General features: G+C 48.1%; 2 protein-coding genes and 5 non-coding genes across 8 annotated transcripts; 3 read left to right on the forward strand and 4 right to left on the reverse strand.

The window, feature by feature from the left end:
- Positions 1-10: 10 nt before the first annotated feature.
- On the reverse strand, positions 11-767 carry YBEY (ybeY metalloendoribonuclease). Of its 2 annotated transcripts, XM_066322315.1 has the most exons (3): positions 411-767; positions 255-323; positions 11-140 (listed from the first exon to the last, which is right to left on the reverse strand). In XM_066322315.1, the coding sequence occupies exons 1-3, from the start codon at positions 747-749 to the stop codon at positions 54-56; spliced, it is 495 nt and encodes a 164-aa protein (XP_066178412.1). In that variant the 5' UTR covers positions 750-767; the 3' UTR covers positions 11-53. The 2 variants fall into 2 exon arrangements, with proteins under 2 accessions (XP_066178412.1, XP_066178411.1); XM_066322314.1 differs by having other exon boundaries at positions 255-767.
- A 332-nt stretch (positions 768-1,099) lies between these two features.
- Positions 1,100-22,256, forward strand: MCM3AP (minichromosome maintenance complex component 3 associated protein). The gene is made up of 29 exons (XM_066322316.1): positions 1,100-1,937; positions 2,021-2,244; positions 2,885-2,963; positions 4,212-4,359; positions 5,344-5,540; positions 6,512-6,651; positions 7,038-7,235; positions 7,450-7,718; positions 7,897-8,059; positions 8,614-8,774; positions 9,242-9,486; positions 10,291-10,481; positions 11,131-11,231; positions 12,062-12,193; positions 12,846-12,959; positions 13,104-13,256; positions 13,679-13,876; positions 14,173-14,241; positions 14,992-15,126; positions 15,531-15,684; positions 16,099-16,357; positions 16,699-16,796; positions 17,592-17,982; positions 18,100-18,357; positions 18,836-18,965; positions 19,601-19,795; positions 20,440-20,590; positions 20,707-21,368; positions 21,400-22,256. Exons 1-28 carry the CDS (start codon positions 1,100-1,102, stop codon positions 20,863-20,865), a joined length of 5,550 nt encoding a protein of 1,849 aa, XP_066178413.1. The 3' UTR covers positions 20,866-21,368; positions 21,400-22,256.
- A 175-nt stretch (positions 22,257-22,431) lies between these two features.
- Positions 22,432-22,513, reverse strand: TRNAS-GCU (transfer RNA serine (anticodon GCU)). Its single transcript has one exon. It is a non-coding gene; the product is annotated as a tRNA-Ser (tRNA).
- Positions 22,514-22,711: 198 nt separating this feature from the next.
- TRNAM-CAU (transfer RNA methionine (anticodon CAU)) lies at positions 22,712-22,784 on the reverse strand. The gene has a single exon. It is a non-coding gene; the product is annotated as a tRNA-Met (tRNA).
- Positions 22,785-22,914: 130 nt separating this feature from the next.
- Positions 22,915-22,996, forward strand: TRNAS-GCU (transfer RNA serine (anticodon GCU)). Its single transcript has one exon. It is a non-coding gene; the product is annotated as a tRNA-Ser (tRNA).
- A 1,419-nt stretch (positions 22,997-24,415) lies between these two features.
- Positions 24,416-24,487, reverse strand: TRNAP-AGG (transfer RNA proline (anticodon AGG)). The gene has a single exon. It is a non-coding gene; the product is annotated as a tRNA-Pro (tRNA).
- A 249-nt stretch (positions 24,488-24,736) lies between these two features.
- Positions 24,737-24,818, forward strand: TRNAS-CGA (transfer RNA serine (anticodon CGA)). Its single transcript has one exon. It is a non-coding gene; the product is annotated as a tRNA-Ser (tRNA).
- The last annotated feature ends 1,775 nt before the right edge of the window (positions 24,819-26,593 follow it).

The raw sequence follows: 26,593 nt of genomic DNA on the forward strand, positions 1-26,593 counted from the left end.
CCCCACGCCACATCCGGGGCGGCGCCGGCGGAGCCCCGGCACTTCTCGGTCTCTCAGAAGAGGCTAGCAGTGAGGGGCCGCAGGCGGGAGCCTGTGAGGCGGTTCAGCTCCTCCAGGATTTGCGCTTCCTTCTGGTACATCTGCGGGAGCAGCGGCGGTCAGCAGTGGGCGAGCTCCAGTTCCTATCACCGGGGTCTCCAGTCCACTCCATGCCAGGCCCCACACACCCTGCCCAGCCCCAGCACATCCCGTACCTGCTCCCAGTTGGGTTTCGTGTCGTGGCGGTAGCCGAGCAAGTGGCACAATCCGTGGGCTGCCGTCACCTGCACGGGGGATGGGAGCACAACGCGCGTGTTACCGACCGAGCCCCGTGCCCGCCCCGCCGCCCACCACGCCCGGGAGGGGCTCACCGTCAGGACATCGTCAAAATCCTCCCCGGTTTCGCGGCACTGCTGGTGGATGTATTCCACTCCCAGGAAGATGTCCCCCAGGTTGTACTCGTCGCGGCAGCGCGGCCGCGGCAGCTCCCCCGCCGCCACTTCGTAGAACGGGAAAGAGAGGACGTCGGTGGGCTCCGGGCAGTGCCGGTAGGCGCCGTTCAGACGCTGCATCAACGCGTTGCCGGCGCAGACCAGCCCCACGTCGAAGCGGGAGGCGCCCAGGGCGGCGCGCAGGACGCACACAGCGCGGCGGAGAGGGGCCCGACGCACGGGCACAGCGGACTGCGCATTCCGCAGCGCCACGCTCATGGCGGAACCGCCACTGCCCGGGGGAGTCCCCGCCTACCCCGATGGGGACCCCGCCTACCCCGATGGGGACCCCGCCTACCCCGATGGGGACCCCGCCTACCCCGATGGGGACCCCGCCTACCCCGATGAGATCCCGCCCCTGAGGCCGCGCCCACCGCGCCCAGGCTCCGGCAACGAGACCCTGGCCACTCTTGTGTCCATCGTTAATATGCCCGCCCACCGGGCTAAAACCCCGCTCACGGTCACCACCCCCATGGTCACGCCCACAAACCCTGCTCCCACCCATCTCCCCGCTCCCACAGTCCTGCTGCCGCCGTGACCCCGCCCACTTTCCCGCTGGACTCCGCCCCATGGCCGGGGCCTCTACCGACCGCGCATGCGGATCCCCCTTCGCCCGGCGGTCCGCGGTTGCCGCCGCAGCGATGTCGGCGCGGGGCCCGTTCCGCGGCCCGCCCTCCTTCCCGCCGCTGCGCTTCGGGCAGCCCGCCGTGTTCGGCCAGGGTGGCGGCCCCGCCGGCCTCCCCTTTGCGCCCGCCGCCACCTTCGCGCCGCCCTCCGCGCTGGGCCAGGCGCCGGTCCCGGCGGGGAACGCGGGATTCAGCTTCAGGCCGCCCACCAGCCTAAGCGGCTTCCCGACCTCCAGCGAAGCATCGGGTGGCGGCGGCAGTGCCTTCAACGCGCCCGAGTTCCGCTTCAAGGCGCCCGAGAGCGCCGCCGCCTTCAAGCCGGTGTCCGGCGGCGAGGCGGAGAAGGGCCCGGCTGCTCCCGCCGTTTTTGCTTTCTCGTCGCCCTTCGGCTTTGCGTCTGAGACGGGCCCCGAGGCGGCGGTGGCACGGGAGCCTTTCTCGTTCTCGCGTCCCACTTCTGCTTTGGGGCGGCCGGAAGAGAGAGCCCCGAGGGCGCTGCTGGAAGATCCGGGGGAGCCGCCGTCCAAGGGGCTGAAGCGGAAGGAGGAGAGAGAGCGCTCGCCGCGGCGGGCGGCGGCGGGCGGACGGGCGGCGGCGCCGCCGGAGAAGCGGGCGGTGATGCTGAGCCGGCCCCGGGGCGGGATCCTGTTCGGCCGCACGCTGGAGGATATGCTGCGCAGCCAGGCCCGCGAGCAGCGGGAGCGCGGGGATGGCCCCGAGGCCGAGCGGGGACCCGCCGAGGAGCCGCCGCCGGCCGAGGCCCGGGAGCCCACCCGAGAAGGTGAGCGGGAGTTTTGCGGGGCAGCCCGGCCGCCCGGGTGTTGCCCCGCTTGCTGACCACTGTCGTGTTCCTTCTCGTCACAGATGCGACCCCCGCCGCCCCTGCTCGCCGGAGTCGCGGCAGCGAGAGCACGGAGGGGCTGGGGGGCCTGCCAGCCGCGGAGCTGACGGCCGTGCAGTGCAAGAACATCCCTGACTACCTCAACGACAGGACTGTGCTGGAAAAACATTTTGGCCAGTTCGTAAAAGTTCGTCGGGTCATGACCAGGCGTAATAAAAAAATGGCTGTGCTCCACTTTTTTGATCATGTGAGTATCAAAAGTGGCATAATTTTTGGGAGTGTTCAGCCTGGAGAAGTCTCCAGGGATACCTTAGAGCCCCTTCCAGTGTCTAAAGGGGCCTGCAATAAAGAGGGAAAGCAACTTTTTACAGGGACAGGATAAGGGGAAACAGTGTAAACTAAAAGAAGAGTTAGATGTTAGGAAGAAATTATTTGAAGTTGATAAGGCCTTGGCACAGGTTGCCCTGAGAAGCTGTGGCTGCCCCATCCTTGGAAGTGTCTGTGGCCAGGTTGGATGGGGCCTGGAGTTACCTAGTGTAGTGGAAGGTGTCCCTGCTCAAGGCAGTGGGTTGTAGCTGGATGGTCTTTCAGGTCCCTTCCAACCCAAACCAGTCTCTGATTCTATGAAGAAAGACTTAAATCTGAGTGCTTGGAGTGGGTCCAGCACTGATGAAAGCTACACTCTCGTTTGTAGAAAAGCAGCATTTATTTTTTTTTTTTTTGTGGAGACCAGTTCAGCTGATCCTGTGGGCCTTAACTGAGGTTTAAAATACAGCATCCAGAATTTTTCGGGGAATCAGTAAACGTTTCTGTGACAAAAACTGCGCTGTGCATTTTGATGTTATGATGCAAATAGGTTTCCATGCTCTGCTTTTGTTTTCTTTCAGGCCTCTGCAGTTCTTGCCAGAAAAAAAGCAAAAGAGTTGCACAAAGACATAGTTACATTTTGGCAAAAGAAGAAAACAAGTAAGTCTGTATTTTCAGACTACTGGATGATGTCTAAATAATGTGCCAGCTGCTCTGTTTTTTCCCCTGATGTGCTGAGGATGATACCTAAATTATCTCCTAGTAGGAGATACCATGGTTGAATCCTTAATGCAGTCACACAGCAGCAACATGGTAATGTTCAGCTTTGTGCTTCTGTCCAGAAGTAGGGTGTTCTTTGGGGATGTAAGAAAACCCACTCTGAAATGGCTTTGCTGCCTGCCTCAGATCATGGACTGGGATGTGGACTTCCAGCGTTCAGAAAAAGGTTCTGAGAACCAGCCTAAGAAAAGTGACCTCAGAATCTCTGCAGTGTCTGCTGAGGTTGCTGTTTTGTGCGTCAATAGTTAGACACCATTTAAACCAAACAAGAGAACAACCTACAGAGTTAGAAGTGGGAAACCTGGATTCCAGACCCTGCTTGGGATGAGGGCAAGAGGAGATTGTTCAGTCCCCAGAGGAATACTTACAACGTCAAGTGCTTGCCTTTCTTTAGTTTCATGAGTGCAGAGTGTGTGCCTGTGAGATCCTAGCCTGGGGTGCGCTTCAGCTGCCAGCAGATGGATGGTTCACCTCAGCTTTGACCAACCACAGCCTTGCATTCAAAAAAACAAACAGATGCCTAGTTGTCTCCCTGAGAATTAACACCTCAAGCAGCAGCTCTAGGTCTGCCTCTTTGGCAGAGTCATTTTATCATGGTGTTATGTCTGTGGCAGCACGTGTGGCAGCATTCTGAAATAACTGTTCTGGGAGGGTTTAAGAAATCCAGCTGGTGGAAAAATTGTCTCTGGAAGAAGAAATTCTCCCTTCCTTAAGTGTTAACTCATGCTGACCTGAGTCTAAGCTTGGGTATGTGAAATAAATACTTTCAGTAGGAGCGATTTATGCAGGTGAAATGCATTTCATATCCCATAGGGAGTTAGGACTTGTGGATTATATCACAAACCTGAGAGAACTGTGATTCAGTTGAGGGTCAGACTCCATTTACTGATAATTAGAGCTATTGCGAAGTGATACTGTCTTGAAAAATCCTTGTTCTTTATAGAGCAATGACTTTGATAGCAATTGGTGGAAACTTGGTACATCTCCTTAGTGCAAGTTGTAGAAGTTTTGCATGCCTGTACAAAACTGGGAGTCTTAGTTTTCATCACCACCTCCATGGTGTCAAGAAAGAGCTGTTGCTTAAGCTGCTTGGCAGATACCTGGTTTCATATTTACGTGTCATTTCAGGTCCAGCAAAAAGAGAATTTTCATCAAAGGAGAAGAAAGCAGGTGAAGATGAAGGAGGGCAAAGCGGTGAAGAGCAAAGCTATCAGCATTCCCCTCTTAGAAAACCTTTAATAAGATCTTCTGCCAGCAGTGTCATGCCTGGGAGAAGGTATGTCCTCTCCTCTGGGAATCCACCTGACAGGAGAGGGGGAGCTTGGAGAAAAATGATGATCACTGTGTGCCAGATACTCACGTTCCCTTCAGGGATGCTGCTTCCCCTCTTTTTTGGTTTGTCTGAATTAGAAGCACTCAGCTGTCACACTTTGTCAGAAGGATACTTCTAATGGCTCATTAGGGTCATTGACTTTGGTCTCTCAATTTTGTTCATAAAAGTGTCTTGATATGAGGCATGAGGGAAGTGAACAAACAGTCCAGAGCCCAGCTAGGACTGAGCATAATGACACTGTTTGTGGTCATGATTCAATGAGCTTCTCAAGCAAGCAGTTTCCTTAGGAGGCAGTTAGGGTTCTGTGGGATGTCTTTTTTTGGAGCAGTTTGGATCATTGTCTCACTTCAAATGAAGAGTCTTCCTGGTTTGTGGTAGTCACAGAAGTGGCAAGGTTGTCATCTTTGCCATACCTCGATGTGTCTGGTCTGCCAAAAGTCCTTTGATACACGTAACAATATAAGATTAGTAATATGATGGGAAGGACTTGAATTAAAAAGCATATTTTTACTTGGCCCTGTAAAATCTTTAAATAATCTCTGTTGCTATAGGAAGCACATTGGGTTTGTCTCCATACCAACAAGCCAGTTCCTAGCTTAAAATACAAGCTGCTGTGCCACAGTGATGCAAAATGCTACTAGAACCATCCATTTCTGCCCCCTCTATGACACTTTCAGTAATACCTTTTCTGTTAGGACTTTCTCCACAATGCCAGTACTCTTGGCAGTATTGTCAGGACAGTGCTGAGGGTTTAACCAGATTAACTCCCGGTGTTGATGTTAGCTCAGCACATCCATGTATTCACATTTCCCTGTGAACAAAATACTCTTCTAAACAGATGCTGACGTCCTAAACAAGAGTGAATTGATGAAGATCAGGGCATGCACTAAGGTATTATTATTGATAAAAAAAGTCTTTTGCTTTTAGTTCTCCAGCAAAGAAGCCTGGACTTCGAAAGGCACTGCAGTTTGAAGCAGAGCTGTTTGATTCCAGTTTTGAAGGGCAGAGCTCAGAGGGCTTGGGAGCTTCGCTGTTGTCTCTCAGTAACCTGGTGGGATTGGTGGCTGAGACATCTGAAGAGAGATACAGGCTCTTGGACCAGAGGGACAAAATCATGCGACAAGGTAATTAACATAAGCTAATGAGTAGACATCTGCTTCTCTGCTAGAAAGGAGTAAGGGTTTGGGTTTTGTGGCAAAGCTGTTGTGATATTATGGAAATGGCTTAAAAGAGAGTTTAATGTGGAACAGTCTATAAAATACTCTCCTAGTGTACTATTTTCTGTATTTTTCCTTGTAAAACACACAAATCTGTTTTACTTACTGCACATGCAACATCTTGTGTAAAGGGAAGGGCAAAATATCCATCTTCTGTGAAGCAGGGCACATAGGGACATCCGGATCTCTACAGACTCTTTGAAGAAAGTTACCCAAAGACTTAACTGCATTTCATAGAACCACAGAATTGTTTGAGTTGGAAGGTGCCCTAAAGCTCATCCAGTCTCACCCCCCTGGGATGGGCAGGGACACCTTCTACTATCCCAGGTTGCTCCAAGCCTCATCCCGTCTGGCCTTGAACTCTTCCAGGGGTGGGGCTGCTACAGCTTCTCTGAGCAACTTGTGCCAGTGCCTCTCATATTTCTCCAAATTCAAACTATTACACAGCTGAAAATTATTTCAAGAAATGCCCTTTTGTTTCATAGTGGTGGTTGTAGCACCTTCCATGCTGTTATTGCAGTTTCAGAACTGATCCTATTTCTAATTTAAGATCGTATTTTTAATACTGACAAACTTCTTGTCCACTCAATGCAGAATTTTGAATTTGCTGTTTCTTAGGACACAAAACATTGGGTATCTTTTGAAAGCTTCAGTCTTTTCAGCAAAACTAGCAATATGTCCGATACTTGGACAGGCCTCAGAGTGGAGAGAACCCCATCCTGATGCATTTCTGACTATGTCAAGGTTTGGGTACAGCCTTGCACGCTCAGGGCTGTTTTGGCACAGCAGAGTAATAGCTTATTGTGAAGGAAAAAAACCAAACCCAAGAGATGTTTAGTTTTTGTTCAATTATTTCTGTTTTTGTTGGGTTTTTTTAGCTCGAATAAAAAGGACTGATCTTGGCAAAGCAAAAACTGTTGTTGGCACTTGCCCAGATATGTGTCCTGAAAAGGAGCGTTACATGAGAGAGACAAGAAACCAGCTCAGCGTCTTTGAATTGCTTCTAGGAACTGACAAGGTATGAGATTCCCAGGATATCAGTATGCCTGATGCTCATTGGAGCTGTCAGTATTGTTTAGCTGATTACAGGGGTAATTCTGGTGCAAAAATTCTATAGGCTGTTCAAGTATTACCTTTCAATTCCCCATTGGAAAACAAGATTTGCTTTTTCACTCTGTCTTTTATCCAGTTATTTAGAACTATAGTTCTAAAGCTGTAATTACAGTTATATGTAATTATCTATAGCTATATATTGTCTTAAAGGTTATGAGTTTGAGACTAAGTCAACATTTCAATAGACTGCTCCTTACAGAAGTTAAAGGCATGGGTGAGATGAAATCCTCTTCACTGCTGGGAAGTTGTACATACTTCTTGGGTCTTGATTCTTTTCCTCACCTCTTGCAGGTGGATCATGCAGCAGCAATCAAGGAATATAGCAGGTCTTCAGCAGATCAGGAGGAACCTTTGCCCCATGAACTGAGGCCGTCTGAGGTGCTGAGCATGACCATGGACTATTTAGTGACAAATATTATGGATCAAGGAGAAGGAAACTACCGAGAATGGTATGATTTTGTCTGGAACAGAACTCGTGGAATAAGAAAGGTAAGCACTGTGGATGGAGATGTTAAGTAATAAGAAGCAAAAACATCCCATCATGCTGTAAAAAAAGGAAGCAAAAAGCAATAGTTGTTGAAACATTTGAATTGCAGAGTGACTCAAAGCACAGTGACATGGATTTTTCCAGAGGTAGTGCCAGGTAACTGCTCTTCAACTAGTTTAAAAATGCACATAATGTATTCTTTTTTTATTCTGTTAGGATATAACCCAGCAGCACCTCTGCAATCCGCTGATGGTGTCTCTGATTGAGAAGTGCACTCGCTTTCACATCCACTGTGCTCACCACTTGTGTGAAGAGCCGATGTCCTCCTTTGATGCCAAAATCAACAATGAGAACATGACTAAATGCCTGCAGAGCCTAAAGGAGATGTATCAGGACTTGGCTAACAAGGGGATTTACTGCAAGAGTGAAGCGGAGTTCCGAGGTTATAATGTCTTGCTGAATCTCAACAAGGGTGATATTCTCAGGTGAGAAGAAGACATCACTTGTTTTCTGTCTTTACCTCTGGTAAGAATTGAGTTTAGGATTAAATCCAGACAAATCGTAATGCTCCTGTTTTCAATTCCATGCTGTTACAGGTTGCTGTTGAATTGTGATTGTTCAATACTGAAGCAAAAGTTTTGTCCCTGTCTTTTGTCTCTGCAGAGAAGTTCAGCAATTTCATCCAGAGGTTAGAAACTCGCCTGAAGTTAGATTTGCAGTCCAAGCTTTTGCAGCATTAAACAGCAACAATTTTGTGAGGTTTTTCAAGCTTGTGCAAGCAGCTTCCTATCTGAATGCCTGCCTCTTACACTGTTATTTCAACCAGGTGAGGAAAAAAACAGATATTTTTAAAAGTACTGGTGAGTTAGACAGTCTGGGATTTGGGGGGAAATCAGCAGAAAACTTAGTAGATATTGAGCCTTAAAAATAATGTTACTGTTTTCATTAGAAGTGTTAAAAATTTATCAGGACCTTTCTACTGTGATATGAAAGGCAAATACTGATATGCTCTTTTTTTTTCCTTGTAATTGTGTACAAATAAATATTTCCCTGAAACATAATTGGGAAGCAGAGAAGGAGGCCTAAGAGTCTTGCAGAGCAAATACGAGCCTGCACTTTCAGAAGACCTTGCAAGGTGCTTTTTCTGCACAAGAATCACAAAGGAATATACTCAAAACAAATATTATGAAAGAGGAATAGAAACTAAAAAGCAAGTGCTTAGAATTTAAAAAGAAAGTTGCAAATCCAAATAATAGTTTGTGTGGATACTTGATGACAAAGTATTGGTGTATTTAAATACAATTCTCACATTTATTGTAAGCTTTATAGTTTATTTTGGGTTCTTTCCCAGTGGTTGTGCGGCTTTTTCTTTTCCCCCAGATTCGTAAGGATGGTCTCAAATCCCTCAATATTGCCTACACTGTGAGCACCCAGAGAAGTACAGCGTTCCCCCTGGACCACCTGGTCCGCATGCTGCTGTTCAAAGACTGCGAGGAGGCAACTGATTTTATAAGTTACTATGGCCTGAGTGTATCAGATGGGTAAGTGTGAGGAAGATGATGCCTGGGGGGGAGCCTGATGCCAAGCAAAGGGGTAATATGGGGGAGCTGCTCCTGAAGGTTGGAACCAGGGAAAGAACGGGCCAAGAGCAGAGGATGGGTCTCCATAGGAAATAAGGACACAGTTCTGCTTCATGGGAAACTGGCATTATAGTGATGCCTGTAGGGTGGGATTAAACCTAACAGTGCAGACTAGCTGGTAGAGGATGTTGGAAGACAGCAGTTCAGTGATAAGTGTCTGCCATGAAGATCCATGCATTGTAAGGTATGTTCATCTGAACTTGGGATTTTGAGCAACTGGAAAATGGAGAAAAACCCTCAAGGATGCCAGTTAATCATCTGTTCCTGTCAACATTCTGTTTCGAAATAATAAGTTTCAGAATTGAAAGCCTGTAGGTTGCTGGAGCTCTGAGGATGTACACCTGGTTGTTACTTTTGTTTTTCCCCAGGGGTTATGTGGAGCTGAATCGCTCGACTTTCCTGGAGCCAGACGGAATACCCAAACCACGGAAATCCCTCTTTGTCAGCCAGAAGCTCACTGTCTCTGTTGGGGAGGTTGTGAACGGGGGGCCCTTGCCACCTGTGCCCCACCACGTGCCTGTGTCCAGCTTCAACGGGCAGAACAAGTACATTGGTGGAAGCACCTCCGTGGATCAGGCCAGCAGTAGCCAAAAACCCAGTGTGGAAGCAACAGGTGAGAGCAAACCTGTGTTTTAGGTACTGCTCAGAACACACTGTCGAAGCAGCTCTGTGAGCAGGTTTATTGTACAAAACAAAAACTGTCTGTGTCTCAGAGATTGAAACTGCATTGAAATTTAGGTGTAAGGAAAAGATTACAATTTAAATCATAAGAGAATCACAGAGTGGTTTGAGTTGGAAGGGACCTTGAAGCCCATCAAGTTCTAACACCTCTGACATGGCAGAGGCGCCTTCCACTAGACCAGGTTGCCAAGGTGTATTTAGGTATCTGCAAAAGTGAAGAAAAACCTAAATAATAGAATGCCTTTCGCAATTCAGGAAATTATCTATTGAGCCAAATTTTGCCGACAAAAGTGAAATAACAAATATTTGACTGCTTCAGAAAACCAACTTCCCTTTGCAGTTTGCATGTTTTTTATTTGCAGCTGTTTGTTGCCACTGTGTTTATAAACATGTCAGTTTTCGGGTTAACTGAATGTATGTTTTTCTGTCCTTGCTGGAAGTACAGATAGTGTGTGTAGGTGCCAGGTGTGCCTGACTTAAAACAGTTGCTTTGTGAGAAATACATGTGCTTGGTAATGGGGGTAATGTGCAATTAAATGTTTAAATGTTTTGCAGAAAACATACATAAATGTAAATTAGTTTCTATGATACATTTTTAACTTTAGGGCAACAAGCTGCTGTTACGTATTTATTTTATGACCTGCTGAGTTTGATCAGACAAGCCAGTTTTTTGAAAATAAAATTTGCCTCTGTGACTGATCTGGTTTCCTTAATTTTTCTCCTCTTCCCTCCCAAGAAGGAAGAGTGGAAAGCAGAGGTGTGGATTTAGAGGGCACAGCAGCGAAGGTCCAGTCCCCACCTCATCTTCTGCCCTCGCTGTTGCCTCGTCAACTGGTGCCAGTCCTGCTCTCTGCACAGCCCATCTCCCAGCCTGCTGCACAGCCTGTGCCTCTCCCTTCAAAGCCTCAGCCTGGCTACTCGGACACGGTAGGGAACTCTAAACCCATAAGGAAATATTTGGGAAAGATCTGTGAAATATAACAAAAGATAACCAAGCTCTTACAGTATTTCATTTTTCTGGAACATGCATGTAGTTCAAATGAGACATGACAAAGTTTCTTTCTGTGGGTGCATGACCATTAATGCTGGGTCTTGAATGTGCACCCCGTCTACCTGTGCTGTTTTTCTCTCTCCCACATGAGTTTTTGTGTGCTGATGCTGAACCAGTCTCAGAGTGTCTCATTGCTTTGTACAGTACAGTTGCCATATTCTACTTCGATAATGGCAAATTTCAGTACAAGGGTAGACATGATAATTGGAATTGAATCAGCTAGATTGGAAGTCTAAAGTGAGAAAATAGGTCTCTCTCCTCAGTTATGGTTTCCTGAATCGATTTGTCCACATTTGGTACAAAAATCTGCTTTTGTTTATGGGCTATTACTAACCTTTTTAGATAGTCTAAATAGTCTGAAGTTTGCAAGCTGTTGTGTTTGGTTAAGTTGGCTCAGTTTGTAAGCACAGATACAGATACTGTTATGAATTACAGTCAGTTAAGCAAGGCTGGAGAGCCTTACTCCCAGTTTACTCCTGAGAAGGACTGCACCTTGGTTCAGCTTCTTCCTCTGCTGTGTTGCAGGACATTGCCGAAGTGGTGGATGGGCTGGTGCATGATGTCATCAAAGGAGAGTGCAGAGAAGTGGGCAGAGCAGGAGTGGCTTACGTGGCTGCTGCCATCTGGTAAAGAGCATTTCTTGCAGGTTCTCCTGGAGTCTGTCACCACAGCTGCCCTTTGCCATAGCAGCACCGTGTGTGAAGGTGGTAAAACTAAGCACTGCCAGGTCTGTGATAGAGAGCCGTGTTACTGATGCAGTGGAAGGGAAAGCAGACCTTTATTCAGATGTCTGTCACATCCTAGCTCTAGCCTAAGGGAAGGCCGACCCAAACCTCTGGAAGCTTTGCCTGGCAAGAAACCTCTGTCACGGAAGGGAAGGTGTCCAAAGGGGGACAAGAGGAGCAAGTCCACATCTGGCTGCTTCTCTGCTTCTGATAAATTTCCTCTCCAGGGCAGTCAGTAGAGTCACAGATGTGGGATGTGACCCAAACGGTTGTTATTCCACGACTGTTTGATAATTACTGAATGGGGACAGCTGACCCAGACTGACTAAAGTCCATTCCCTGTGATGTCATGGTCAGCAATAAAATTGGTTTGGAGTAAGAAGTTGGAGATTTGTGGCTTTCAGAATGGACATTGATTGGATAATGTCTGGGTATTGCTCTTCCCGTGGGAGCTGAGACTGGCTGCATTTACTTTTCTTGATGGGGAGTGGGGGTTTGGCCTTTCTGTATTACAGTGTGTTTATTTCCATCCATGAGTTTTCATTTTTTCTTCCTACTTTATTACTTGTCCCAATGTGGGGAAGGGAGTGAGCCAGTATCAATGTGGGTGCTTGGCTAATGGCTGGAGTCAGCCCACCACAGAGAGCAAGGTGTGGCTGAGAAAAGAACGGACTTGGGGCTTTGAATGAAAACATTCTGGCTTTGAGAAGAGATTTGCTGTTTCTGCACAGTGCCTCAGAGGCCACCTTGGAGGAACTCATGACTGAGGTGATGGGGGAGATCCTCAGAGAAGTGGCTGGAAACATGCTTAGTGTGGAAAGGCAGCGTGTCCAGGAGGAACAGCGCAGAGTGGAGGAGGAGAGGTGAGGCACTACTTTGGCTGTGGGGCAGGGCGGGTTGGAAACACCCCGGACAATGTAAGGACAGCTGGTGCCAGCCTGCGTCCTTGTGCCTCTGCTCAAACTCCATGTGTTTCTGCCACGGTAGCAGAACCACTCTCACCTTGAACTGCCCTGGGACTGTGCAGGCAGGGTTCCCCTCTGCGTTCTGGTGTGATCTGCTGGTTAGCATTTTGGTTGCCTCAGGGCCAAAGTGAAAGTGGTGGGTGGGAATTTTAGGAACTTTTATTTACCCGGAGCTTCCAGAGAGGAACATGAATCTTCTGTATGCAGATCCTTCTGAGTGAGCTACTTGTTTATAGCTTATTGAGGTAAGAATAAAGAGAATTCTAGAATGGTTTGGTTTGGAAAGTACCGTAAAGATCATCTAGTTCCAAGCCTCAGCCATGGGCAGAGATGCCACTCACTAGATCAGGTTGCATAAGGAACGCCATTGCCATCTGTGGTTTTAAGAGAAACCTGCTCCATGCTGTTTATTTAGAAACTAGATAGTGGGAAATAATTTTAGGTGAATTAGCTGTTTGATACTACATGTAGTGAGTGCTTCTGTAACTAAGCATCAGATTTGCCAGTGTAAATTTTTTCACTTGTGTCAATCTTTTCTCTGTCCTTCCAGGCAAAAGCAGGAAAGGGAAGAGTTAATAAAGCAGTTGAGCCAGTTGCTGGGTATGGAATTAATAGAAGAAGTAATAAAGGAAGGTGTTAAAGAAGCTTCAGCTAATGAGTTAAGGTATGTACAATGTGCAGCATGCTGTAGTGTGCTTTCCCAAGGGTTTCCTAAATACCATGGGCTTCCCTGTTTGCATCTCAGCCCATTGAATTGGCATCTGCTGCAGATCTTCACCTCAGCAGTCTTTGTTTTATTTGGAACCAGATGTGCCTTAGAAAGAGACCGGCAAGCCCGGATTGCCCGGTGTTCAGAAGAAGTGTGTGGCCACTTCATGGAGCTCTTTCTGGGGGATGAAATTTTCCAGATTGCCAAGGAAACCCTTCAAGAGCTCCAGTGTTTCTGCAAATACCTACAACGGTGAGTTACTATCATGGAACATGGCTGTTTCTCTTGGGAGCATTGGCTTGGTGCAGTTAATAGAGATGAAACTACTGCTGTCTGGTTGTGTTCTTTTTGAGACAGTTTTTTCTGTCTTATCTCTGTGATAAAGGTAGACCTTACAGTCTTAGTACTAACCTCTGCTAAATTACTGTATGTAATTTAGGGAGGGGATCACACTTTGTTGTAGTCAGGTAATAAGCTTGGTAGAGATTGCAGCTTCATTGCGTGTAGAAACTTTGTAATAGTTTATCCTTGTATTCTTTCTGCTGATCACTGGTTTTCCTGCACATATGCTTAGTGTGTTGTGGTTGTTGTGGTGTTCATTATACAAATATCTTGTGACGAAGTTCTGCAGAAGAGTTCATGAACATGACCTATTTATCTGTTCTCTTCCAAAGGTGGAGGGAAGCAGTGGCAGCTCGGACAAAGTTGAAACGTCAGATGAGGGCATTTCCAGCTGCTCCCTGTGGCTTGGATTCCAAACATCAACTGAAAGCACTGTCCCCCAGTGCAGAGTGGCCTATAGCCATGGAGAACTTGTGCAAGAGATTTGTAAACCTGGGGAATGGAGGAAAGCTGGGAATCTCTTGCACAAGGTAAGGATACTTTCAGTGGCATCAGCTGGCAATCTGGTTGATTTTTGGAAGATAAGTTACCAACAGTTCTTCTGTTGTGAGTGTTAGTGGGTTTACAAAACTGTTTATTCTTAAATAGCTTCCAAAAGATTTTCTCCACAAATACCATGACCAGGACTGAAAAATCCAAATAAATTCTTCTCTTAACAGCAACATTCTAAGTCCTCTGTAATACTTCTCAGGCCTCAATGTTCTTAGATTTGTTTAAAGTACCTGTTCTATACCAAAAAATACAGCCAACAATATTTCATTTCCAGACTGAACTTGCTGAGAAACAAGACAGTGCATGAAATTAAAGTTCAGCACTTCTACCAGCAGTTGGTAAGGTAGGCTGGGGTTTGATTCTTGTTTTCTTTAGAAGCAAGCTGCAGCAGATGTGCCAGAAATCCCAGAAAGGGCCAAAAGGTATGGCTAACCATGCCTTAATGTCCACTTGCAGCCTTGTTTCTGGGAGTATTTTGGAATAAGGGGAACAGGAAATAGGAATAAGGGGAACTGTCATAGGACGGTTTGAGTTGGAAAGGACCTTAAAGATCGTTTTGTCCATTCCATTCCTCCTGCCATGGGTAGGAACACCTTCACTGAATTAGTGAAGGTGTTGGGCCAGATGATCCTCTTGGGTGTAATTTTAAGGATATGATGGGTATTATGGGGTGTGACTTTGTACCTGGATGGGATGGGGCCAAGGATGAGCTATGGGGAGAGAGGAGTAAATGAGCTACCAGTGACCTGGCTTGTGGCTGGAAAATACTGATTGAGATGTTTGAAGTGTGTAGCAGGAAGTCTGGCTTCCCATGGCTCTTCATGCTCTCCAGTCGCCTGGAGGTGTGTTGGATCAGCTTTCACATATGTGGAAGTGAAGCAGTACACCTGTTCTCCTGAAATCCCCAGAGTAAGGCTCGTGTCAAGTTTTGCAGCTGCAGTTCCTGAAGGCTGGGCAACAGATCCAAATAATTAATAACTGGTCACTATTTACAGTATTGTAAGTAGTGCAAGTTCAGTGCAAGACAGACATTCCTCAGGTGGGAAAGAGCCCTGGGGTGGATCTTTTCACCAGATTTTTGTTTCTCTTTAAGTGATTTAGCTTGGACTCCCCTGGATCTCATCTCGTTAATCACGGAACATATTCCAGTTAAACAAGAACAGGTTTTTTGGAAGGCACTCTTGGTTTTGCCCAGTGATGATGAATATTCCAAGGATGATCCAAATAGGTATGTTGAAGAGCTGGTTGCTGAGTCCCTTTCTCAAACAAGGCAGACTTGTTTTATTTAGGTAGAAGATCAGTAATACACAATCCTTGATGTAATTTTGCCTGTACCATGTCAAATTTCCAGTTTATTTTTTTTTCCTGCAGAGCACTCTAAACAATATAGCTGTAATGTATTACAGTGATCTGTATTTTTTAACATTAATTCCTTTTGCTCATACTAAAACCAAAACCTTGATAGATGATAATTTCATTAAAATATATAGCTACTTCTTTAAGGGCTATTTCTCATAACATAAATATATGGGATTACGATAGATTGTGGTATCTTAGGGTTTTAGTATCAGCACCGCTAAAATCCTAGTTTTGACAACAAAACCCACCAAAGCCCTCTTTTTTGTTTGCTAGGATACTGATGGATTGGTTGAAAGCCAAGTTTATGGGACACAAAACCTGTGAGAAAAGCGTTTCAAATACAGAAGGCAAAATTCAAACGCTGACATTATTTAGTTCTCCTGGCATGCAGGGGAGCAGAAGCATTAAAGTTAACGTGTGTATAAAGGTAGGTGAGAACAATTCCATATCTAAGAGGCCATAAAAGCAGGGCGGGCTCTTTTCCAGTGGATATTATGTCCTGTTAGATGGAGGGAGATGATACTGGGAGGGACAGGGTTGTTGAAAAGGTCTGAAAAAAGATGGATTATTTTCTTTGTTTTCAATCAGCTGAGAAATACCTGCAGTAGTAGAACCTGAATCAGCAATTCCTGGTCCCAAAGCAGCTGCTGAAGGGCACTTCTGTGCTCAGCTCATCTGTTAGACACATCCATGTTGGCCTGACAACAGCTTGTTGTCTTAGGTTGTGTAGAGCTTCTGGGAAAGAATGCTGAAAATGCCAGTCAAAGCTGAATGCCAGATTTTGGTGTGGAAACAGCTTTGTTTAGCTTCATTACTGTTGTCATCTTTGTTGCCTGTCTAGGTGGCACATGGTGCACTCTCTGACTTAGAGCTTGATATGGCTGAGACACAAAAGGACTTGCTTGGGACCAGTGGCCTTGTTCTTCTCCTGCCCCGCCGAGTTAGGAGTGAAGATGTTGCCGAAGATGATGTTTACTGGCTTTCATCTTTGCTGCAGCTGAAACAGCTGCTGCAGGCCAAACCTTTCCACCCCATAGTTCCCCTGGTGGTTCTAGTCCCCAGTCAGGAAGAGGAGGCTGTTGAGAAAGAAGTAGAAGATGGTATGTAATTGTTTTTGTGTCTTGAAACAATGAATATTTAGGGCTGCCCCAAGTAGAGGTGTTGTGGCCAGTGCAGGCTCTCAGTTACATCAGTTTAGCATCCACTAAAGAGAGAGGCTGTGGAGCATATGAAATACAGCACATCCCACAACTTTCCTAAAAATCCTTTCCTTAAGAGCTCAACAATTTTGGCTTCCAGTTTTTTTACACACAGTATTTGATCCTGAGTCTGTGGGCAGAGATGGAGGGGAGTAGCAATGTAGTGAATGTAATGCAGAGCATGTTGTCAAAGGATATGTGTTCTTTCTCTGTGTACATGATGAGTTTTCTTATTTTTTAAGGTTTGATGCTCCAGGACTTGATTTCAGCCCATCTTATTTCAGACTACACCGTTGTAGAGGTCCCAGGCTCTGTCAATGACTTAGAAGGCACCAGAAGGGTAAGAACAGCAAGATACAGGAATTATTTTCCATTACTTGTGACTGTTCTATTTTCACTGACCAGAGATCAGTGGCATTTGCTAACAACAACAAAAACACACACACAAAAATAACACCACACCTGAAAACTGCACTGAGACCAAAATTCATGGATTACCTAAACCCACTCTGGTCTGCCCTGCCTGTGTTGCTGCCCAACAGAGGAGTACTGGTGGTGGGTAAATCTTTTTGACCTTAGGCTCTTAGTCCTAAAGTGCTGAAGACCCTTTGTAGCTGTTCTGGGTGCTGTGAGATCATCCAGAATTACCCCATCTTGGTGGATGAGACTGAGATGCCTCTACCTCTCATGTTGTGTACACAAATACAGTCATTCCACATGTCTCCCTGACAAGCCTAGAGTGATGCTCCCCCACAGACCCTCACAACTTAGGTCTGCACTTCAAGGACTGCCATGATCAGACATGAAATAGTCACCCTGGGCTAATTTCTATGAATCTGTCCAATTTTTTCCTGGATAAGTTTTCAACAACCCCAGCATCCTGCAGCAGGGAATTCCACTGCATACATGTACATACAGCCTCTTCTTTGTCTGTTCCTGAGTCTGCTGTATGGAAATTCAGTTTGTGTCCACTTAGCTAGAAAACTATCGTTCCAAATGTTAGTATATGATGACACCTGATTTATTTGCCTTTTGGTGCATATTCTCTTGGAGAGTGTTGTTCAAACTTAGGGTTGAATCTGTGTCCTGATCACAGCAGAGCAGTTTCCAGCCCTCCCTCTTTCATGTCTTGTAGGTCTCTGAAGCTGTGGGTTGGCTAGTGTCCCAGTGTCCTGCCTCCCTTGAGCTTTGCAGCCAGACCCTTCAGGAGTACATTGAGGATGGGATCGATGGAGAATTTGGCAAGCGTTTCTACCATGACTGGAAGGAGAGGCGTTTAGCTGGGCTGCCATCCCAGGAGCCTGGCGTCATCATAGAGCTCTACAACAGCGTGCTGCAGTTCCTGTCAGATGTGGCATCCTCTGAGCACCTTTGTGACTTGTCTTGGCCTGTCACAGAGTTTTCAGAAGCAGGGGGTAACAAGGTGTTGCCTCACCTGCAGTGGAATATGCCAGATCACCTGGCCTGGCTGAGGAAGGCTGTGCTGTCCTTCCAAATCCCATACCTAGAGATGCCTCCTTTGGGTGGTAGGTACTTCACACTCTAGTATCTTCTTGGCAGCACGTTGTTCTCCAAGATGTGCCCGTGCAGTGTTGGTTCTATCACAAATTCTTGCAATTTATTTTGGGATTTTTGTTCCACAGCTCCTTGGCGTCCTGTTTGCCACATGATTTTTCAGTATGTTTCTCAGATTGCAAGTTCTTCCCACACTCAACCACTGATCCAGTCTCAGGTGGAGAATCTGTTGGGCAAAACTTACCGAAACTGGAAAACCAGAACAGCTGGGAACTCTGATGAAGGTGGACCTTCTGTTGATGAGATCCCTTGGGACTGTATTTTGGCAGTCTGCATTGATCATAAACTGAGAGACTGGAAACCACCCAAACTGCCTGTAGCTCCAGGTATTGTGTCCTCCTGCAGCATGGATGATGCTTCTTTTGTGATGGTATTTAATACATTGCCAGTGGTGCCTTTCCATATGGCAGGAAGTGATATGTAGCAGGGAGGCAGCTGTGGTCTTGCTGTGTTCTGCATGTGTCTTTGCTTTGGAGCATGTATTTAGTATTGGTTATGGCCTGAATTGATCCCGTGACTACAAATGTGGTCGTAGTCTTTCAGCCCTGCCCTCCCAGGGGGTGAGGGTTTGCATTAAGCAGAGGCCAAGAGTTACCCCTCAGAAGCCGTGTCAGCAGGGAGGGCGGGCTGCCACAGGTAAATATCACTTCCATTGATTAATCTTGAAGCTTGTCACAGGCTCTGAAAACTATTTGAAAGTGAACAGTTACTCTTGCCCCAAATTGCCTTTTTTAATACTGAGCTTTTCTTCTGAAGGAGAGAACCTGTGCAAATGATAAACATTGGGCTTGGGTTTATTCACAGAAGCTGTAAGTAAAGATGGTCAAATTCGTGTGTACTTCTTCAAGGAGCATTTAAAGAACTACACCGTGCCTTTCTTGTGGGATCAAGCCAGGCTGCGGACACAGGAGGAGATCCGGCAAGGCCACAAGAGGTGAGGTGGCCTCCACGGTGCTGAAGACCACCATTTGACATCTTCCCAGAACCTGGTTGTGTACATCTCCCTAAAATGATGTACAAGGCTGTGCTGAAACAGAGTAGGAAGTAGATTTTATTTGTACAGGGTTACTCAGCTCTCAGAGAAATGGATTGCTTGGGGAGTGCTGAAAGTGTAGATATTAACTTCTGCCAAAAATACCCTGCTGCTGAGGCTTTGGAGTTGTGCAAAGCATGGAGGGAAAGCAATGTGAGTCTGAGAAAACGCTAGATACGTTGAGAGGGAAGGATGCCTTAGAGCCGTGTGGCATTAAAGTATTTGACAAGTTTAGTCTAGTGCACTTCCCTAGCCATGTTGAGAGGGAAGCCACTCTCTTCCCCCTTGGAAGCTTAGCTTCAGCTCTGTTGTGTAGTGGGTGATGATTGGGGTGGATCCTATGCTCCAGTCAGATTAGTTCCTCTCTGATCCCATGCACATGTGGTGCTGTGTTGGACACTGGCACAAGGGCATTATTTCTCCAAGGGATCACTTCTCACTCCCTGTTATTTCCAAGCTTCAAACTCGTAGGGAAAAATCAACGTGCTCATACCAATTTGTGTGGTTTTGTTTGTTTGTTTTCCTCCCCATTTCAGATCAAAGATAAAATCTCCCAAATCTTTTAAGAAACCCTACAGCATTTCCATGGTGCCAGGTCAGTATGGCTCTAGCATGAGCATGCTACCAGGTCAGGAAGTGAGCATTGCCAGCACAGATGAATTCAGAGACACGTCCATGGCCCAGGAGCATCTGTTGGCACAGCTGCAACTGGAAAAAATAGAAAACAAGAGGTAAGTTCCCAGAGGAGTGTCTTTTCCTTGCAGCTTCAGGCCAGGGTTGTAAACAATTTGTAACTTGTATGGAACAGGAAGTTAAACTGTGCTAGAAAAAAAGCCAGACTGTACTGAGTTCCATCTGATTTCATCAGGCACATCAGGACAATTCCCTAATATTTCCTTTTTGCATCATGGGAACAGTCCAGGCTGGTAGAAATTCTTGGAGCTCTTGGGGATGGTTGGAAACTCTGTGGTCAGTCATGCCACCAGAACTGAACCAGTACAGTGTGTACAGTGGTCTGTGTGCCCCCCAGTGTCACAAGCATCTATAAAGTCCTATCTGGGATATCAGTTTGCAGCAGTGCAGATCACAAAGGTGAAGAACTAAAGCTTTTGAGGTTGGTCCAAGAGGTTTTTGCCTCTTCTGCCTTCCCATAAGTTGAGTCTTTTCAGTCTGTGTGGCTCCTTTCTGTACCACAGTGCTCTGTGATAGATTTTGATAGCTGCAGTGGGGCTATTCAAAACATCAGACTGTTTTGAATATGACTGTGGAGATCAGATGCTTCTGAACCCCAAAAAAATCTCTTAGTGAAAATCACTGGTTACAGGGACAAAGCCAGGCTGCCATCTGACAAGGTGCTTTCGCCCTTCCCATCCAGGTTTGAAGAGCAGCTGCACCAATATCTAGCTGAGGACATGGAGCCCCTTGGGGATCTCCTGGGTCTTCCTCTCTACCTCCCCCAGTCTCTGCTCTCCACCCCAGCTGCTACCTGCCCCTTGGTGAAGGGTCCCATCTCAGCTGCTCAAGAGGTAAGAGAAGGTGGTTTAGAGCTAAACTAAAGCTCTGAGGAATGTAGTAGCTGTAAAACCTGTAGTGGAAATTACCTTGGGAGAAAGTCTGTCTCATCTCTTTTCCTTCTGCCCAGGCTGGGAGTCAGGAGGGATGCAAGGTTCCAGAGCTGGAGCAAAGCCCTGTGCTGTCAGACAGACTCAAACACCTGCAGCAGCTCCTCAGAGCCACCAAGGAGGCTGAGGCTGCCTCTGAGCTCCACCTCTCTGCTCTGGTGGACATGGTGGACATTTGAGCTGAGCTGAGACTCGGAGACTCGGGAAAGAAATCGAGGTCCAGGCGATTGAACAGATACACTCCTGGGACACGTTTCAGAACACGTTTCTCTGGGATGAGAAGACGGAGCTGCCATGGGGCCTGGGCCCTGGGCCTTTCTCACATGGCTGCGTTGTACAGGGCCAGTGTGTCATGGGTGGTCTGGGACTCCTTCCTTTTCTGCCCCATAGGCACAGAGACGAGTCAAATGCTTTTTCTTGGACAGCCTTAAATGACAGTGGTGTTTTTTTCTTTCACTCAGCTCTCATTGTGGGTAAACACAGCTTCATCAGGTTCAGCAGTAGAGTAGCACAGGCCCTAGGGAAGAGTGGAGCAATTGCTCTCCATAGACACAGTCCCTGAAATGTCTCGATCTGTGCTTCCTTCAGGCAGGAACTGCCTTGCAGCAGCATTGTGGTTTGAAGTTCATATTCTGTTTTCAGGAATGTCAAAACTGTCATTCTCAAGCTGTAGCAGCACCTGGTTTTTGTACTTCTTGTTCATGTACTAGCAGCACATGATTTTTGTACTTCTTGTTTCTCAGTGCAAATCCAGAAGAATGTTTGTTGTTCTGGGTCCAAGTTCTATTTTATTCAATGTTTTCAGCGTTAAAAGTGGGTGAGGTGCCTATTCCACAGATTTCATGTCATGCTGGAAAACAGGATGCTTCCTTCTGTCTTCAGTAAACAACTATGAAAAAACAATTTTCCTTTCTTTTTTTTTTTTTTCTTTCTTCTTTTTTTTTAAGAGCAGATAGCCTGCATTTTCCAGCATTTTAAAATCTTTGGAAATTGAAGGTCCTTGGTTTTAGTTTAATTCCCAGTAAATAATTTGAAGATGTAGTTCATGTCTGCAGTACTCCTATAGAGTTCATCTTCTTCTTTTTCTTGCAAAATCAGCACATTTTTCTCAATCAGAGCCTTCTGCCTGGTGGAATACAAATTACTGCACTGATTACTAAACTGATTATTTTGCCTGCCCAACCCAAGCTGAAATTCTCAGTAGTCTGAAAGTGTCAACCGTCTTCCAAAAAAGTAATTTTACAGTTTTTAAAAATAGCACTTCATTTGTATTATTTCTCTTAAACTCAAAATAGCAAGAGTAGCTTAATGCTAAGTTAAAATAAATTTAAATTGGAAATAAATTTAAATTTGTGTGCTTTGAGGCTGTTTCTGCTCCACATGCTTTTGTTGGGCTGAGTTTTGTTGAGTTTAAATGGTTCCATATGAAGGGAAATCTGTGCCCTGCTTCTGATGTTCTCAGTTTACCTGGAATTCAGCTGTCAAAACCAAAGAGAGCTTTGGAAGCGTGGATCATACTTTTTGCTGTAAATTGTGTTTTGTACCTAGTAAAATTTTTAGTGGCTTGAAAGGTGCCTCATTCCTCTGTAAAAGCTCATGGTATGGGATGCTCGCCTGCGTGCGGGTGGTTGCTGTCTTTTACCCGGGGTGTTTCTGCGGTATCAGTGCGGGTGGCTGCTGTCGCTCCCGGCCTCCTCCGTATCATTCACCTGTGGTTGGAAGACCCGGGGCAGCAGCAAAACTCCCGACGAGGGTGGGATTCGAACCCACGCGTGCAGAGCACAATGGATTAGCAGTCCATCGCCTTAACCACTCGGCCACCTCGTCTCGCCGCGCGCCGGCCCCGTGCCCGTGGGATCCACCCACCCCGCGCCTCCGCCCGCCCCGTGCCCGTGAGGGTCCGGCGCTGTGGGAGCCGTCTGCCGCGGGGGCCGGGCGAAGGGCTACTGAGTGTCCGGGCCGTGCGCCTTGCGGAGCCACTTCGCGTGGCCGTGGGGAGGCAAAAAAGGACTGCCAAAAAATTAGTGCCCTCTCTGAGGCTCGAACTCAGGACCTTCAGATTATGAGACTGACGCGCTGCCTACTGCGCTAAGAGGGCGGTGAAGCAGGTGGTTTCCGGACTTCAATGTGAGGGCAGGCGACAGCAGCAGGGCGAGTCCCGGGGCGAGGCGGGAAGGGACTGCGAGGGTTGGGTCAGGCCAGCAGGGGGCGACAGGCCCCCGCAATGGGACGAGGTGGCCGAGTGGTTAAGGCGATGGACTGCTAATCCATTGTGCTCTGCACGCGTGGGTTCGAATCCCACCCTCGTCGGCAATTTTGCTCCCGCGCGGGGGACTGGCAATCCTCGGGGTGGGCTCGGATTCTCGAGGCATACGGGGACTCGGCAAGTGCCTGGTCTACCCTGGCATCTGCGTCCTTCCCGGGATCAAGAGTCACCCGTGCCCTGGAGATTTTTGGAAGGGGATGGCAGGAGAGATTGACGTAGTGTCTAAAGGGCCATCCAGAGTCCTTATGTGGAGGGGCTGGAAGTCTCTTACCCAAGACTCGTGGAAAAGAAAACACTCAGGAATCCTTACAAGAGCGATTACTGCCGAAAGTGGCTGTTGAGCAGTCAGGCAATAAACTTCCGAAACGGAGAATGCAATAGGGAAGAAAACCGGGACAAAGGAAGTGTGAAACCATGGATGGATACCCTGGATACTGTGGGGAGAGCAGGCAGAGAAGGTATAGGAGGGTTTTTCCCATCGGAGTTGTTGGTGATTATGCCCGTTCATTGTAATTGGGTAAAAGCAGCAAAGAAAGGGCAAAAGGCACAGTGTAAATCTCATCCTGCATGTGGTGGGAGCCCAGAGGAACAGAGGAAGGTGCCCTGACCCCACACCACCCCGAGCCCCCACTGGCACCGGGATGCTTGGTGTGGCTTTGGGTAGCCCGACTGGAGACGGATCTAAACAGCTCCCTTCTCCCCACCTAGCGGGGATTAGCCCTCTCCTGTGGCTCATCCTGACCATTGGACAGGTCTGGGTACCCTAGGAAGGTAGGCACCTGAGGTGCTACCAGGTCCCTCCAGCCAGCCTTGCCAAGCGTAGGAGCCTGGAGGGTTGGCTGTGGGCTGGGCAGCCGTGCTCAGGGAAACAGATCCTGCCGCTGCTTCTGGGGCTTGCAGGGGACAAGGAGCAGGGACAGGAGTTCGAGGGATGCCTTCGTCATTGCTCCGTCCAAGAGGGACCCTGGGGACCCTGAAATAAGCTTTCAGTAAAAGTATGCACCCAAAGTCATCATTGTGAGGGGCAAACGGGGGGAGTAGGAAACCCCCAGTAGTGTCCCCAACTTGGGCCAAGGAGGAAAAATATCCTCCCAGACCCAGGCACCACTGGAAGTCGAATCCAGGATCTCCTGTTTATTAGACAGGTGCTTCGATCAGCTGAGCCAGGGCCCCCATCTGCCCCACTGCCAGGGGTGTCCCATGGCCACAGACACAGCGTTTCCTTCCCAGCCCATTCCCGCCCTACTGCCAACTCAAAAATAGGCTCACTCTGCAGTACGAATGGGTCGGGACCCCAGGGACAGGGCACGGCCCCGTGTGACGCTCTGTGTGCCACGCTTAAGTTCAAAGCCCCGCATTGCGGGTGTCCCTGAGAGTTAAAAGTCGATGGCCAGGTCCCGTCGGGCTCTGCAGCACCCAGACTGGGAAGAAGGGTGGTGATGCCCAAAAAAAAAAAAAGAAAAGGGCTCGTCCGGGATTTGAACCCGGGACCTCTCGCACCCTAAGCGAGAATCATACCCCTAGACCAACGAGCCGCGACGCACACCCGCCCCCGCGCCCCGCCCTCGCCCGGCCCGGCCGCTGCCCGGGGCCCTCACACACGGGCCGCTCCCTGCCCACGGCCCGCGCCCGCAGCCCCGCCGCGACACTGCGCCATCACAGCTGCGCTCACACGGCGGCCCCGACATCCCCACACCCGGACACCACACGCCCGGACACTCCTCCGCACCCCGCCCCGCCGCCCGCCATAGCGCCGCCGCCGCCCGCCCCGCCGCCACACCGGGGCTGTGATGGCCGAGGGGTGAAGGCGTTGGACTCGAAATCCAATAGGGGTTCCCTGCGCAGGTTCGAATCCTGCTCACAGCGATGGGTTTTGTACTTGCCTGGAATGCAGGCCACTTATGTATTGTTCACTGCGTCATATCCTTCCCCTCCTGCTGTCAGGGGAATATGGAGTAGCACCGTAAGAGAGAGAGAGTCACGGACTACCGGCTCAGGGGGTAGGGGAAATTCTTCTATCCCACGAGGCGGGAGCAGCGGGAGGTGTTAGAAATGACCAGGGCAGGAGATGATATTAACTCCTTAAATGGCTTTATTTAAAAAGGGGAAGCTCGAGGAATGGCCTACGCCCCTGCTGCTCCACCGAGGAGAAGGTCCAAGTCGGTTCTGCCACTGCCCTCGTTGCTGCAGAGCCATTGCAGGGCCCGGAGCTCGCCCTCAGGGGTATTGTCTAGAACGCAATCTGGCACGTTTGGTCTAGGGTTGTCTCCTTTGCTCAGTTTTCCTGTGGTCATGGCGAGAAGGCAGAATCAGTCCTCCGGTAGCTGAGGGTCCTCTCAGTACTGCAGTGTCTTTCCTTTATTTGGATTTTGTGTTGGGTTGCAGCTTTTGGACCATTTTGCCAGCAACTCCACTTCCTCTTGGAGTGGAGCTTCATGGGAGTCCTTGGGTTTTCCATAAGGGTGGCAACAGCAGTTTGATGGGCAGGCCGGGCACTGGCAGGGAACGGGAAGTGGAGCACGCAGGAAGTGGAGCAGGCAGAGGGCAGGTGGGAGGAGCAGCAGGGGCCAAGGGGTGTACAATACAAGGGGTAAGAAACTAGGGTCTGGGATACAAACTTTCGAGGGAAGGTAAGGGGGCATGCAAGTTGCTATGGATACCAGTGTACTCAACAGTAACAAGTAACAATAACCAAACTTCCAACACTTGAACAACTAGGAGTCCCTTAATTTTATTCACTTCAGGAGGTGTTTGGACTCCCACCCACCCTGGGTGTCAGGGATGAGATTATTTCCTTTTACCTATTGACCAGCTAGAACACGTGTAGGCTCAGGGCAATGGGGCCAAGGTGCCCAAAAATGCAGGTCTAGGGTTTGTTTCTGAAATAAATGAAATGTAAGAAATTCCCTTTTTTGACACAGTCTGTCATTTGTTAAGAAAGTTATGCTGTTTAAAATGTTATGCCAGTTGTAACCTGTCTGTTAAGAAAGTTATGCTGTTTGTACCAAAATTTGTACTCTCAAAACCTTATTCCAAGTTGTATACCCCCTCTAAAACCCCGGGTTCCCTTCCCCTTCCATCGGGCTAGGCTGTCGCCATTCCCCACCAGCTCCTCGAACTGCTGGCCCCGCCTAATAGGAAAATCCAAGGACTTCCATGGTGCACCGCTCCAAAACCGAAGTGCAGTTGCCGGCAAGCGGACCCAAAAGCCAGGACCCGGCACAAAATCCAGATAACAGGGAGACATTACAACACCGAGAAGACCCTCAGCTACCTAAGGACTAAATTCTGCTTCTGCCGCCTCGCCATAACCACAAAGAGACTGGGAAGAAGTGACGGCCCTAGACCACACGAGCCCAATTGAGTTCCTGGGGATTCCCGCGAGGCCGGAACCCCCGACTCTTCTGCGGCGAGAGCAGAAGGTCCGACTGACACCTGATCCTCAGCGGCGACAGGAGCAGCGGCAGCGTAGGCGACCCCTCGAGTTCCCCCTTGAAAGAGCTGACTAATAAAGGCTTTTCAAAGAAGCAGGTCTCCTGGCCCGTTTATAACAGTTTCCATCTTCAGGTATGAAGAGATGTCTCACTCCCAGAGGAATCGTCCCTTTGGTCAGAGTCTGTCTTGTTTTTCTCTGGAGGTTC

Source organism: Sylvia atricapilla, chromosome 7 (genome assembly GCF_009819655.1).
Source record: "Sylvia atricapilla isolate bSylAtr1 chromosome 7, bSylAtr1.pri, whole genome shotgun sequence".
NCBI lineage: Eukaryota > Metazoa > Chordata > Aves > Passeriformes > Sylviidae > Sylvia > Sylvia atricapilla.

Bases quoted from the DNA above. Each gene is read 5' to 3' on its own strand.
- YBEY (XM_066322314.1), bottom strand. From the start codon at position 749: ATGAGCGTGGCGCTGCGGAATGCGCAGTCCGCTGTGCCCGTGCGTCGG. The intron at 141-254 runs GTACGGGATGTG...CTGCTCCCGCAG, and splicing joins CGAAACCCAACTGGGAGCAG to ATGTACCAGAAGGAAGCGCA.
- MCM3AP (XM_066322316.1), top strand. From the start codon at position 1,100: ATGGCCGGGGCCTCTACCGACCGCGCATGCGGATCCCCCTTCGCCCGG. The intron at 13,257-13,678 runs GTGAGTTACTAT...TCTCTTCCAAAG, and splicing joins TTCTGCAAATACCTACAACG to GTGGAGGGAAGCAGTGGCAG. The intron at 19,796-20,439 runs GTAAGTTCCCAG...CTTCCCATCCAG, and splicing joins GAAAAAATAGAAAACAAGAG to GTTTGAAGAGCAGCTGCACC.